This window comes from Capra hircus, chromosome 9 (genome assembly GCF_001704415.2).
Source record: "Capra hircus breed San Clemente chromosome 9, ASM170441v1, whole genome shotgun sequence".
Classification (NCBI taxonomy): Eukaryota; Metazoa; Chordata; class Mammalia; order Artiodactyla; family Bovidae; genus Capra; species Capra hircus.
In genome coordinates this window covers 90102764-90116631 of record NC_030816.1, presented here as the reverse complement: position 1 = coordinate 90116631, position 13868 = coordinate 90102764, and the positions used below count along the sequence as shown (strand labels likewise).

Genomic DNA, 13868 nt, shown 5'->3' with positions numbered 1-13868 from the left:
GGCAGAAGTGCCTCTGACCTGTGCCCTAGGCAGGGCGGCACCGTGCGAGGAGCAGCAGCCAAGCGCGGGCCCGAGGCCCCCGCTTCCCTTCGTGTGAGCGGCCGTCGGGCTAACAGCTAGACACTGCGGGACACGGTCTCAAGGGGGTTTTAGCCTGTGTGGTCTTTTCTCCTAGATAATAAGAAAAAGAAAGTTAAATCTCTTTCTGAAAATGACTCTATTTGTGTTTGAAACATGTTTTGCTGAGTCAAACCTTTCATTATCATGGGAAACCTTTCAATGTTTTGCTCTAAGCACGCTTGTTAGCTCCAAATCCGCCTCTTAAATCAGGAAAACTGAAAATTACAAGTGTAAAATCAGTACCAAAAAAGAAGAAAAAAAAAATCCCTGAAAACAGCACAGGTGCTATTATACACGCCCCACGTGCTATAGAAGGTAAAACGAGAAAGGCTTGAAAGAACCACTTTAAAAAACGGGAGTGAGAAAGGATGATGTTAGGAGACTCAGGAAACATTCTGTGAAACTTGGGTGAATCTGTGTTGCGATGTGTGATGTCGTGAAACATTCTAAGCAAAAAGAACATTCAACAAGAATATGATGATTCAAAAACGACTCTTACCGTTACGCGCCTGGACAAAGATTCACGAGCAGAAACTCTTGACTTTTTACATAGGAAAACCTGACCAGGTGACGATAAAGCACGTTTATCTCACATTTACAAGCACATTTACCGTACTTTCAGGGCTTGGCTCTCAAACAGTGATGGGAGGAACCTTACCTTTGCAGCTGCCTCGATGAGCAATTTCTAGCTGGGGGTCTTTGCACTTGGCGCGTTGAAACTCGCAGCGAGATAGGAAGGTCCTCCCGTCGGAGGCGCACAGTGGCTTCTGGGCAGAGCCCCCACAGTCCAAGCTGCAGTCTTTGTCCTTGTCTTGGTCAACTCTCAAAAACTTGGAGGAGAAAAGAAAAAAGAATCCAGACATCTTAAGGAGTGTTCTGGGGGATGCAGGAGGCTGTCTAAGCCACTTAGCGTTGAGGGAGTGTCTCAGAAACACGGTGGGAAGCCTGGAAGCCTCTGACCTCTGGGGTCTCAGTCCTCCGGGGTCACTCGCTGCTCTGCTCAGCATCAGGTGCCTGAACCTCTAAATGCTCCACCACTGGCCTGGGCACCTTCCAGGTCTGCCCTGGGACACACATGCTCTGCTTACCTCTGAGAGTCTCAATAGCACTGCTTTTCTTTGAGTCTGAATTCGGTGCCCGGTTGACCCCTCTATTCACTATGTTTTGCCATCAGCTTGGAAGTCACGTGTGTCCGGAGCCCCATCTTTCTGGAACTGGGGGCCAGGCCCTCCCTGCTGGACAGCACCGCACAATCTCATCCATACCCCAGGTACCCCTTCGTGTGGAAGGTCAGTTTCTGAGTAAGTGCTCTGGTTCCAGAGGGAGTTCTTTCCAAGAGGTCCGAGGGGCCCTCCGGAGGACCCAGGGCTGCAGAGGTGCTTCAGGCACACAGCCCCTGCCGTGGGGGCCCCTCCTGGATCCCTATCCTTGCCTCGGCTCCTCTGATGACCTGGACACACAGCTTCAGAGCTCAGGGGTCTCCCAGCGGGGCTCAGATCTGGCTGCCAGCCCCCACCTCTGCCCCCACCAGTGGGTGGTGTCCCCTGCCCCCCTCAGCTTCCCAACCCCCACATGCCCCACCCCAGTCCTGTCTAGTCCTGCTCACCCCAGACACAACGACCAACCCCAAGGTGACCCCAGCGCTGCTCTGCATTGGAGGACGTGCCACTGGAGCACGGCCTGCCCCACACAGGCCTTCGCTCTGATTAACGGAACACCACTGAGTCATTGACGGAAAGAAGGGCGGCCCTGAGGTGTGGTCACTACTCCACACTGCACGGCGTGTGCTGTGGCCACTTGGACAGCTTATCCAGCGTGTTTGCCCCGTGATACTTAGCTCTGCTCACAGCGGCCCTGCCCTGTTCACGCAGGAGCCAGAGGAAGACAGGCAGCAGACTGCAGAGGGAGCCCAGGGGCCTCGGCGGCCTGTTCTCTCGTCAGGAAGAAACAGAAAGAAAAGTCTCACACTCAGGGCGCCTCGTTCCTCGAGAAGATGGACACCCACACTCGCCCCTTTCATCTCCGAGCGTCCTGCTTGGCGACATGTGAAGACCAACCAACGCCGAAGCTGAGGTGAAGCCATGGGGAGGGAAGGGCCCTGGGTTTGGGGGTCAGCTGCCCAGGGAGCCACATCCCTCCTGGGGTGCAGGTGGGGTCCTGGGGAAGACGGGCAGCAAAGGCACTGTGGCCAGGAGCCTGTGGGCGACCACGTCTCTACCTGAACCTCTGGGAGCTGATTAAGGGCCATTTCCTAGGTTTCTGGGCGAAGGCTCCAACCACCAGGCCGTGCTCAGCACGGAGCGTCACGTCTGCAACCAGCGGGGCTCCAGGATGCAGGGGACAGACTTTCCACGCTCTAATTTTTCCTGTGAATAAGTTCACTCGCTGAAATGATCTGTGCTTATTTTAACCAAGGGGCAAGTGAAAAGAGATCATTGTCTTTCCAAGATTATGCAAAAAAAAAAAAAATTTATTTTTCTTAAATAGAGTAAGTATAGAAACTTTCTGTGTGGATCAAAACAAACTGTGGAAAATTCTTAAAGAGATGGGAATAGCAGATCACCTGACCTGCCTCTTGAGAAACCTGTATGCAGGTCAGGAAGCAACAGTTAGAACTGAACATGGACCAACAGACTGGTTCCAAATAGGAAAAGGAGTACGTCAAGGCTGTATATTGTCACCCTGCTTATTTAACTTCTATGCAGAGTCCATCATGAGAAACGTTGGGCTGGATGAAGCACAAGCTGGAATCAAGATTGCCGGGAGAAATATGAATAACCTCAGATATGCAGATGACACCACCCTTATGGCAGAAAGTGAAGAGGAACTCTCGATGAAAGTGAAAGAGGAAAGTGAAAAAGTTGCCTTAAAACTCAAGATTCAAAAAATGAAGATCATGGTATCCGGTCCCCTCACTTCATGGCAAATAGGTGGGGATACAATGGAACCACCACAGACTTTATTTTCTTGGCTCCAAAATCACTGTGAACAGTGACTGCAGCCATGAAATCAAAAGACGCTTGCTCCTCGGAAGAAAGCTGTGACCAATAGACAGCATATTAAAAAGCAGAGACATCGCCTTAATGACCAAGGTCCGTCTAGTCAAAGCTCTGGTTTCCCAGTGGTCATGGATGGATGTGAGAAGGCTCAGTGCTAAAGAGTTGATGCTCTCAAACTATGATGTTGGAGAAGACTCTTGAGAGTCCCTTGGACTGCAAGGAGATCCAAACAGTCCATCCTAAAGGAAATCAGTCTTGAATACTCATTGGAAGGACTGATGCTGAAGCTGAAACTGATGCGAAGAGCCTACTCATTGGGAAAGACCCTGATGCTGGGAAAGATTGAGGGCAGGAGGAGAAAGGGGCAACAGAGGATGAGATGGCTGGATGGCATCACCAACCCAATGGACGTGAACTTGGGCAAACTGTGAGAGATGGTGAGGGATGGGGGACCTGGTGCACTGCAGTCCATGGGGTCAAAGACAGTCGGACACGACTGAGCTACTGAACCAAAAAAAGCACAGAAGCAGGCTGACTGAATTCTGTCACTGCGGAATTTCAACCTCTTTTTCTGTTCGCTCTCCCTGAGACTGATTCGTGTGAGCTAACGTTCCATCCCTGGCGGCAGCAGCTCCCAGGAGACAGGATCTCCACACGAGGGATCCCGTCCGCATGAAACCCTGCTTGTCTTTCAAAGCTGCCTCATTCCGCTCCTCACAAGCATCTAGTTTTCACAGGCTTGTTCCTGTGACTCACAGTTGGCTGGGACCAGAGCAGTTTTGTGCAAGAGCAAGAGAGACAGGGAGAGGGGCCACAGAGGAGCAAAGCTGACTGAAACATCCCGGGGCCTCCCAGGCCCGGCCCCCACGGGAGCCCGCCCAGAAGGCACGCCCTTCAATTCCAGATGCAGACAGGCAATAACCTAAATCCTGCTAATTTTTACGTATAAGAGGTGCTCTATTTGTATTTCCTGAAACCCTAAGACGAGGAAATGCAGATGACTTAGGGAAGACACCATAATTACCATTCTCTCTAAATGGAGGGCGACAGCCTCTCTCTTCTCAGTTTTGAAAAAGTCGAGCATTCAGGCGTTTGGGATTTAACCGTAATTCTTGGTAATTTAATGGTGTGGAACAATGGACCCGTTCTTTCTCAGAAATGAGAGAACTCATACTTTCTCCCCATTTCTCCCCCTCCCCACTTTTACCAGCAATTAAATTCCAGGGGAGTGAGTACACAGAGGAAAGTGAGCTTTTCAAGGAGCTGGATTCTTTACCAAACAAAGCCGAGGGAGGAAAATAAACTATACCAATATTCCTCTTCTAAAGAATTTAGTGTTCACTAACGAACGTGGTTGAGGGTCTTCACACTAGTTCCGCTCAGAGGCCCTCTGCCCAGCTTAAAGGGACTCTGCTTCACTTTGAGCACCACTATGACAGCAAGAACCTCAGGGTCCCAGGCCCGCCTCGCTTCCGTTCAGGATGCAGGGAAGTCGGCACGTGGAGGGGGGAGAGGCGCTAAGGGGCTGCACATGCAAATCTGCCTGCAGGTCACGTGGCTGCAGCACTAGCAAAAGCAGGTCAAGTGCACATGGATTAAAGCCCTGGTCCGTATTCTGCTTAATAAACGCATGGGTTTAAACCAGAGGAAAAGTGGGGACAAGTGCAGTCATTAAAGAAACAGATTAAACGCTTGATACCGACAAAGTTTTCCCCTGCAATGTTGATACGTTGATGGAAGACGCCATTTTTACGAGATAACACATGGCATGGGTTAAATTAAGAAAAACATCTCTGAATTACATAATCATGCAGCTGGAAGATTCCCCAAAGCAAGAACTTTCTAAATAATGAGCCACCGGAAAGCGAACATAGCTTCCAAGTAAGTGTGCTTGCTCGATGCCAGGACGAGGCCCACACACCCGGGAGGGGAGACGGGTCAGAACCCGTGGTGCGGCTGGGGAGCAGGTGGGTCTGGGGGGCTCGAGAGAGGAAGTGACCTTGAACCACCAAGGAAGGAGGTGGGGAGGACTGGAAACACACACCCTGCTCCAAAGAGCAGCTTCACTTTAGACCCTGAGCTGTCAGATCTCAGGAACATGCTCCCTACTTTCTAGCGGAATAGAGAGCCAAACCCGCGACTCAGAGCTGGACAAGCGCTTTCCAGCCCTGAGCCGGCAGCTGAGGCGCTCCAGGGAAACACAGCTGCTGCAGGGTGTTCTCTGCCCAGAGACAGCCACCCCTCACTCATTCTCTCTCTCTCTCACTCACTCATTCCTCATCCACTTGCTGGAACGGACATGCACCAATCCATGCGTGCTTAAAAACACTCGGAGTGAAGTCACTCAGTCGTGTCCGACTCTTTGCGACCCCGTGGACTGCAGCCCACCAGGCTCCTCTGTCCATGGGATTCTCCAGGCAAGAATACTGGAGTGGGGTGCCATTTCCTTCTCCAGGGGATCTTCCCGACCCAGGGATCGAACCCAGGTCTCCCGCATTGCAGGCAGACGCTTTAACCTCTGAGCCCCCAGGGAAGCCCTTCCCTTCCCTGGGGGCTCAGCTGGTAAAAAACACTCTGCTTCAGTATTTTAATAGTCTTTGCCTCTGTTTCCCACTCTTCAGGGAGAAAGCCTCGCATTTCTAAGGTACGAAAGAGTCAGGTCCATCTTGAATTGGACCTGCTCAGTGACTGCTGGGGGACTGTCCTCTGTCAGGCATTTTCCTGGACTCTGTGAGGGTTCAGAGGAGGGCTCATCCTCGCGGAGACTAAGGTCCAGAGGGGAGCAAACAGCCAGCTTGGCCAGCGAGCACCGTCCTGTCGTGCGGGCCGACACAGGCCCGGCAGGCCTCGCGAGGAGAGCGCAAGCGTCTGAGAGCCATGGGATGGTCTTCTGACTCCTGTGTGGGGATCTGAAGACTCACCCAAGAGAGCCTCTGAGAAGACAGGAAAGGAAGACAGTGGTGTGGAGTCCAGGGGAGCAAACCAAGAACCGTGATGTTAGGCGGTCTGCCGGGGGTCGTGCTGAGACTGGCCTGCAGACCAACAGGCCGGGAGGGATGGGGGCCCCCTTTCCTGCGACCACAACACTCCCAAGTCTGCACTCTCCTCGCTGCACACAGATGACCCAGCGGACAGTCTGACAAAATGACCCCCACACTACGACAGCCCTCCAGGCCTTGGTCATTAACTGGCAATTAGCAAGGATGCCGTGAACCCATGAAAAGTGGATTCTGCGACGGCCAGACGCTACTCAGGACCTTCAGCACACCATCAGAACCACCAGCACGGCAGCAGGGGGTCACGTGCTTATCTGCAAAGTGGGAGTAATAGCACTTGCTCTGCTGACCTTTGCGGTAGCCGTGCGAATAGCTGAAACAGCGAGACTCACGCTGCGCCTGAGAAGGACAAAGTAAGCCGCAGGGTGAGGAGGGTGTCTGTGTCTCCACGTGTGCACGGCCCTGCCGGCCGAGGCTGGTGGATCTCCAGGACGCACTGGCCAGCACAGAGCCAGTGCGATGGGCTTTTACTAGATCCCCCCTTTTCTGATTTGAGAAACAAGCCGGCAGCATGGGTGAAAACAACAGCCTGTGGGTCTTGCAGAGCGGGATCTGTCTGAATATGTCTGAAACGCTGAGTGAAACAGTACTGAGAACAGGGGTCACCAGCATCACTTGGGGTCTCTTGATGGCTTTTCATTGTATTCATGGGGCAGCTGCAGGAATTTAAAAACCAAGGGCAAACGATTGTGATGACTTCTTTTTTTCTCTTCAGTTTTTATGACTAGATTTATGTTGTAAACCCAACAAAGAGAGAGAAAGTGGTCAACATTTGTGCTGATAAACGCCAATGTGGGTGGGGGGTGGGGGGTCGGCACTGTAGGGCAGAGTGGGCAAAGGAAGGGTATTGACTTTGGAGACAGGCAGCTGGCTGTGTGACCCGGGACAGTCGTCCTCTTAGCCAAACAATCCTGGCTTCTTCACTGTGAAATGAAGATGATGGTAACACCAAGGCTTATTCCATCACCGTTACTGTGAAAAGAAGATGAAGGATGTGGATGAGGACGTGCTTGGAAAAACACGAAGATGCGACCTGCAGGAAGCCCTCCCGGGCAGATGCTCAACCCCAGGCATCTTTGCTCTGGGCCACGTTCCCATCATTAAAGCTTCAAATCTACTGGATGAACACTGAGAGATCCTCCTGTTTACAGTCATTTTCAAAAAGAAAATTAGGAGCATGAAGTCGAAAGGGAAGTAACTTAGGTGTCGAAAGGAGGGGGCAAGTTTTGTAGGAAGATGCAGGCAGCGAGGGCAGGTGGGCTTCACACTCAGGGTCCATGGGGAGAGGGCGCTCGTTCCTGGAGAGGGGACCCAGCAGAGGAGCTGCAGGAACCCTGCCCGGAGACAAACACAGGAGCGCCGGCCACCGCGAGTGCACACTAACACAGACCCAGGGAGCTGAGCACACCAGCGCTGCGGTCCCTGGAGCCTGGCTGAGAAACGGGAGCTCCAGGCGCTCTGGAATGAGCAGGCGTGGCAGGGGCTGGCCCACTGAAGCGGAGATAGGAGGTGGGCAGGCCGGTGCCGCCGTCTGCTTCACTCCCAGCACTGCGGTCCCGCTCTGTCTGAGTGGACACAGACTGTTCGAGTTTTTATAGAGCCCTTGCGGGCTTCCAGTCCCCGGGCCCAGCCCCTCTCTGATCCTCTGAGCTCCAGGCACCCTCCACACAGTGAGCACGGGTTCCTGACCCCACAGCTGGGGCGGGCGGAAGTTCCGCTCCACGCCCTGCTCTGCAAATATCTTCTCTTTCCTCAAAGCCTCTTTTCTATCTACTTTCCTTCCCTGCCTCCACATTAATATTTATTTCAATGATGAAAACAGATATCTTTGCTTCTTGTTAGTACTTCTTGGAGATAAGAAACTCTTGGGTTTTGATTGTTCCAGATTTGTGTTTATTTGAGAGTCACTAGGAACTTACTCTCAGAAAGAAAGAAAGTGAAGTCACTCAGTCATGCCCGACTCTTTGCGACCCCGTGGACTGTAGCCCACCAGGCTCCTCTCTCCAGGCAAGAATGCTAGAGTGGGTTGCCATGTCCTTCTCCAGGAGGTCTTCCCAACCCAGGGATTGAACCCAGGTCTCCTGCATTGCAGGCAGACGCTTTAACCTCTGAGCCACCAGGGAAGTCCTGGCGTTACTCTCAAACATCTACCTGCATTTTATTAAGCAGAGTTTGAGAGTCTCAAAATAAAATGCAGGTAGATGGTGTCACGTGAGCGCAAGGATGATCTCTGATTCTCACTTGAAGGCTCCTGACTCAACATTCAACCCCGCTCTCGAGGTTCAGAGATGATTTGTTTGCACAAAGGCCTTAAAACCTCTACAAGCCAGGCCTGTGTCCCCAGGGTGTCACCGCATGCGGTAACGTGGAGATGAGTACAGGGGTCTCACCAGGCCGCAGGCCAGCACTCTCTTCATGAGCTCAGTTACAGTGAAGTGCCAAGTCTCAGCAGCATCCCGATAAGAACCAAGGCGTAGACCACACGGGTGCCTCACAGCTACCTGGCTTCTCTGGATGCAGCTCTGTGAAACAGAGCTGGGAATTTGGGAAGTGGGAGAACGTTACAGTGGACGCTCAACCAACTGCTTACGAGCGCCTGGGGCCTCTCGGGTAGAGACAAATGCGTTCGTCCTGAGGCCCGAGCCCAGCACCGCGTCTGGTCTGCAGCTGGTGCTCAATAAATGCTCACCGTCTGGGAAGCTGCAGTAACACGACCAGCAGGACTCACTGGGGAGTGACCAGGGCCTGCGGCAGGGTCAGACGGTGTCCGAGCAGCCAGACGTAGGGACACGGGACGCGTAGACACTTAGGCGTTAGGAAGACGCCTGAACCCAGGCGTGCTTGCCACGAGTGTGTTGCAGCTGACACACTTGCTCGACGGCCTGACACACCCATCTCTCCTCACCTCCCCGGTGTGGGACGCCTCCTTCCCATGTGCTCAAGATGCCTCCAGATTAAAGCACACGAAAGGTCATACACACACCCTGCCTGTGTCTAAGAGCAAAAGGGTAAATTAGCCTACAAAATAAGTATTACACTCAAGTCTGACTCCATTTTCCAAACCCTCTGCCCTGCACACCAGGGTCAGTTCTGTGTCTGTCACTTCCCCATCCACTGGGCCGCTGGTCAACCCTGGGGAATCCCCAGTGTCCACCCCAGGGACCATCTGGGTACATCTGTGCACGCAGACAGGGCATGGGGACAAAGGCCCAGGGGCCCAGACTGCACTCTGTGCACCAGCCCCTCTGAGAGGGGCTGACAGACCGCCTGGCCGGCACAAGGCCAGAGGCCAGGCAGAGATGGAGAAGGTGGCCACAGAGGTGCCGTGCCCTGCACTCTGTCGTGACGGGGAGCTCACAAACGCCCCGACAGCCTCACTCGCTCCGGGGCCGCCAAGCAGACGGCAGACGGCACCTCCGTCTACCCTCTGGCCCCCAGGAGACCAGCACACTTGCTGACGAAGTGACATTTCCAGAGGCCTTCAGCCAAGGCTTCTTTTTTAAGGTTCCTGCTCATTTTAAAGCATTTAGAGCAAATTACGCTAAAGTACATGGTAAGGCTATTAAAGAGACCTGCACAGCAGGGAAAACACATCCCAGAGCAGAGACACCGGAGAGCTCGCTCCCGAGCCAAACCTCAGGAGGCCGTGCGCCACACGGCAGGACGGTCCGCACGGAAGGCGGGGCGGGTGGGGCGAAGGAGGGAGCAGAGGGGCAGCCGGTGAGAGCGGCGCGGTACACAGGGTCGTTTGCCGGAGAAGCGGCGGGGAGACTGGTCCCCGGGCGGGCAAGCGGGCTCGTCCCAGGTCTCAGACACGCTCACACAGTCCCGACTTCTTCGGGTGAGAATGAGCACATCACACCCGCTCAGGGGCCTGGGACTCCCAGGGGAGACCAGACAGAACCCGGTTCAAGTCGGCATCCCAACCCGGCAAGACCTTCCCAGCGCCCGAAACGTCATCTGCACCCTCATCGCACCCCCACCTCGTCCCTCCTCCTGGGAGCCCGGTCTGGCCCTTCCTGGGGCAAAGCGGGTGTCTGGGAGATGTGTTGAAAGCAAGGGTGTTTCGCTGCAGGCTAGGGGAGAAGCCAGTGGTCACAGGTCTAGGTCCTGCCGGATCCATACAGGTCCAAGCGCAAAGCAGCTCCCTCACAAGGATTTGCTGCGTGAAGGGAAGGGAGTGACCCCTGAGAGCCCGCGTGTCCAGACCCGAGCTCCTCACCACTGGGGCACACGCGCGCTCCACGCTGGGCCAGGCAGGGAGGCTTCCTGGGGGAAGGAGGAGCCGAGAAGAAACCCTCCCCCCGCTTCCAGGCTCACCTCTGCACACCTACACAACCACCACCACAGGAGAAAGAACCCACAGAAGGAAGTCTGAAGCCCTTTCTCTGTGGAAAGGAGCCAAGTGCCTTTGTCCACATGACCTGGGGGCCAGGGCAGAGGCTGCCCCCCAGGATAGGATGCTGTCAGGGCCTGGAGGCCGGGCAGGCGGAGTTCAGGGGTCACCGATGGAGAGACCGAGGCTCCCAGGAGAGGCCACCTGCTCAGCCAAGATGCGGCGAGAGCCAACCCAAGACTTTGGGCCTGGGGGTCTGCTCTTCACTACAATCCTGCGGGCTGGAAACCTGCCTGGGGGCCACAGCTGCACCTTCCTGCCCCGGGGCACCCACCCAAAGGCTTCACTCTTCACCCACACACAGGGCCTGGTCTCGACAAGCAGCCTTGGAAAGATGCGCAGAAGAGGGGCCGGGGGCACAAGAGCCCCCCTCTTATGCTCTCTCATCTTCCCCAGGTTTCCCCCAGGCCTGCAGGTGACTCACAGATACCTCATGTCAGCATCCACACAAATGGAAAGCGGCCCATGCCCCCATCACCTCGGTTTACACGTTAAGCAGATTCTTCACATTTTTAAGAGTCCATGTTTACATTAGGAGATAGCCAAGGCCTGGAGCCTTGGAGGAGAATTCTCCGAAATGGACCCTCTTCATCTCCTGGCGCTGGCACCTCGCTTCTCAGCGTTATCATCGTCCTCGAGCAGGAGCACTATCTCCGCGACGGGCGGGGACGGCCGCTGGCGCGCCTGCGGTCCATCACCGACGCCCACGCTGGGCTGCCTCACCTCCTCCCAGGGGCCAAGGCGGGGAGACAGCTCTGCGCCCTCATCACCCAGACACAAGGTGCTTCACCCCAGGACTGGGGGGGGTCAGGTAGCTCATGAAACCACCAGCCACACACAGCTACTTGCACTGAGTTCAAGTGAAATGGAAGAGAAAACGCAGCTGCTTGGCGGCACTGAGCTCTCAGCCCCCCAGGCTTGGAGCCGGGCCCTGGGCAGCGAGAGGACACGCTTCTGTCATCACCGGCGGCTTAGACGCTGCTCTGGAAGCAACAATGAAGGGTAATTAATCTCCTGAACCAGCTCCCTAAACCCCAATTTCTAAATGACCAGTTGCAAAAAGAGACATCAATATCCATTCCAGGCTGCATTACTAACGAAACAAATATGAAAGGCTGAGAAATGAATCATCTTTTGAAAAGGTTATCCTGAAACTCACACCTGTAATCACAGAGGAAGGAGAAACACTTTAATGACAGGAGGGAGAGAAACTTGGGGGGAGAGAGGTCCTGCTGAGGGAGGGGAGAGGCCCTGAGATGGAGGTAAAGAGCAGGGGGTCAACGTGGAAGCGAGGGGACAGGCCAGCTGGCGTGGGGCGTGGGCAGTGGGCTGAGCTCCCCTACCCTTGGGGCACACGTCATTGCCCAACAAACCCAAACCAGGGAAGGGGTGAAGGCGGGGAGAGGCGAGGGTGGAAGGGGAGGGGGAGCGAGAGGGGCCCCATCGTCCAGCGAGCGGGTCTGCTGAGAGCCTGGGCAGGGACGCAGGGGGAGGCAGGGGGCAGAGACCACGGTCTGTCCCAGGCGACCTTGTGGCCTTTTCCAAACAGTGTCCCCAGCAGACACCTCACCCCGTGGCAGATGCCTGCTCTGCTTTCCACAAGGTGCTCAGAGCATCACATGCTTTACAGAGGATTAAACGTCACCAGGAGACAGGATGACACATGGGGGCTTCAGAGGAGAGCTCAGAGCGCTGGGAGGGTCCCTGGCCGTGCGGCTGGGCCTGCAGGATGAGGCCGCCAGCGGACGCTGAACAGAGCAAAGGACGAAAGAGAGGCGCGCTGTCCTGGCTGCCTCCCCCGAGGCCATTACGGCCGAGGCTGCACCTTGGCCTCCCATCGGGGGAGGGACTGCAGAATGCAACGGGCCAGGTAACAGGGGTGGGCCAGCACCGCTGTCCCGTCTCGGCAGCGACCTGACTTGGATTGTTCGGAAGAACAGAAACCCCTGCGTGAGGGGGTCTGCAGGATACACGCCAGCCCCGCCCATCCACACACAGGCCCCGCCCACACACGGCCCCGCCCATCCAAAGGCCGGCCCCGCCTATCCACACACAGGCCCCGCCCATCCACACACACGGCCCGCTCACACATAGTTCAGTTCAGTTCAGTTCAGTCGCTCAGTCATGTCTGACTCTTTGTGACCCCGTGAATCGCAGCACTCCAGGCCTCCCTGTCCATCACCAACTTCCAGAGTTCACTCAGACTCATGTCCATCGAGTCGGTGATGCCATCCAGCCATCTCTTCCTCTGTCATCCCCTTCTTCTCCTGCCCCCAATCCCTCCCAGCATCAGAGTCTTTTCCAGTGAGTCAACTCTTCGCATGAGGTGGCCCAAGTATTGGAGTTTCAGCTTTAGCATCAGTCATTCCAAAGAACACCCAGGGCTGATCTCCTTCAGAATGGACTGTTTGGATCTCCTCGCAGTCCAAGAGACTCTCAAGAGTCTTCTCCAACACCACACTTCAAAAGCATCAATTCTTCGGTGCTCAGCTCTCTTTATAGTCCAACTCTCACCTCCATACATGACCACTGGAAAAACCATAGCCTTGATTAGATGGACCTTTGTTGACAAAGTAATGTCTCTGCTTTTGAATATGCTGTCTAGGTTGGTCATAACTTTTCTTCCAAGGAGTAAGCGTCTTTTAATTTCATGGCTGCAATCACCATCTGCAGTGATTTTGGAACCCCCCAAAATAAAGTCTGACAGTTTCCACTGTTTCCCCATCTATTTCCCATGAAGTGATGGGACCAGATGCCATGATCTTAGTTTTCTGAATGTTGAGCTTTAAGCCAACTTTTTCACTCTCCTCTTTCACTTTCATCAAGAGGCTTTTAAGTTCCTCTTCACTTTCTGCCATAAGGGTGGTGTCATCTGCATATCTGAGGTTATTGATATTTCTCCTGGAAATCTTGATTCCAGCTTGTGTTTCTTCCAGCCCAGCGTTTCTCATGATGTACCCTGCATATAAGTTAAATAAGCAGGGTGACAATATACAGCCTTGACGTACTCCTTTTCCTATTTGGAACCAGTTTGCTGTTCCATGTCCAGTTCTAACTGTTGCTTCCTGACCTGCATATAGGTTTCTCAAGAGGCAGGTCAGATGGTCTGGTATTCCCATCACTCTCAGAATTTTCCACAGTTTATTGTGATCCACACAGTCAAAGGCTTTGGCATAGTCAATAAAGCAGAAATAGATGTTTTTCTGGAACTCTCTTGCTTTTTCAATGATCCAGCGGATGTTGGCAATTTGATCTCTGGTTCCTCTGCCTTTTCTAAAACCAGATTGAACATCTGGA

At 54.1% G+C, this 13868-nt stretch overlaps 1 protein-coding gene across 2 annotated transcripts in view; it reads right to left on the bottom strand.

Annotated features, from left to right (window-relative positions):
- Nucleotides 1–13868, bottom strand: part of SMOC2 (SPARC related modular calcium binding 2) — a 163067-nt gene that overhangs the window by 109317 nt on the left and 39882 nt on the right. For both annotated transcript variants that reach the window (XM_018053484.1, XM_018053485.1), the window contains exon 2: nt 779–950. In XM_018053484.1, coding sequence (XP_017908973.1) covers nt 779–950 — 172 coding nt within the window. The remainder of the gene's footprint in view (nt 1–778; nt 951–13868) is intronic.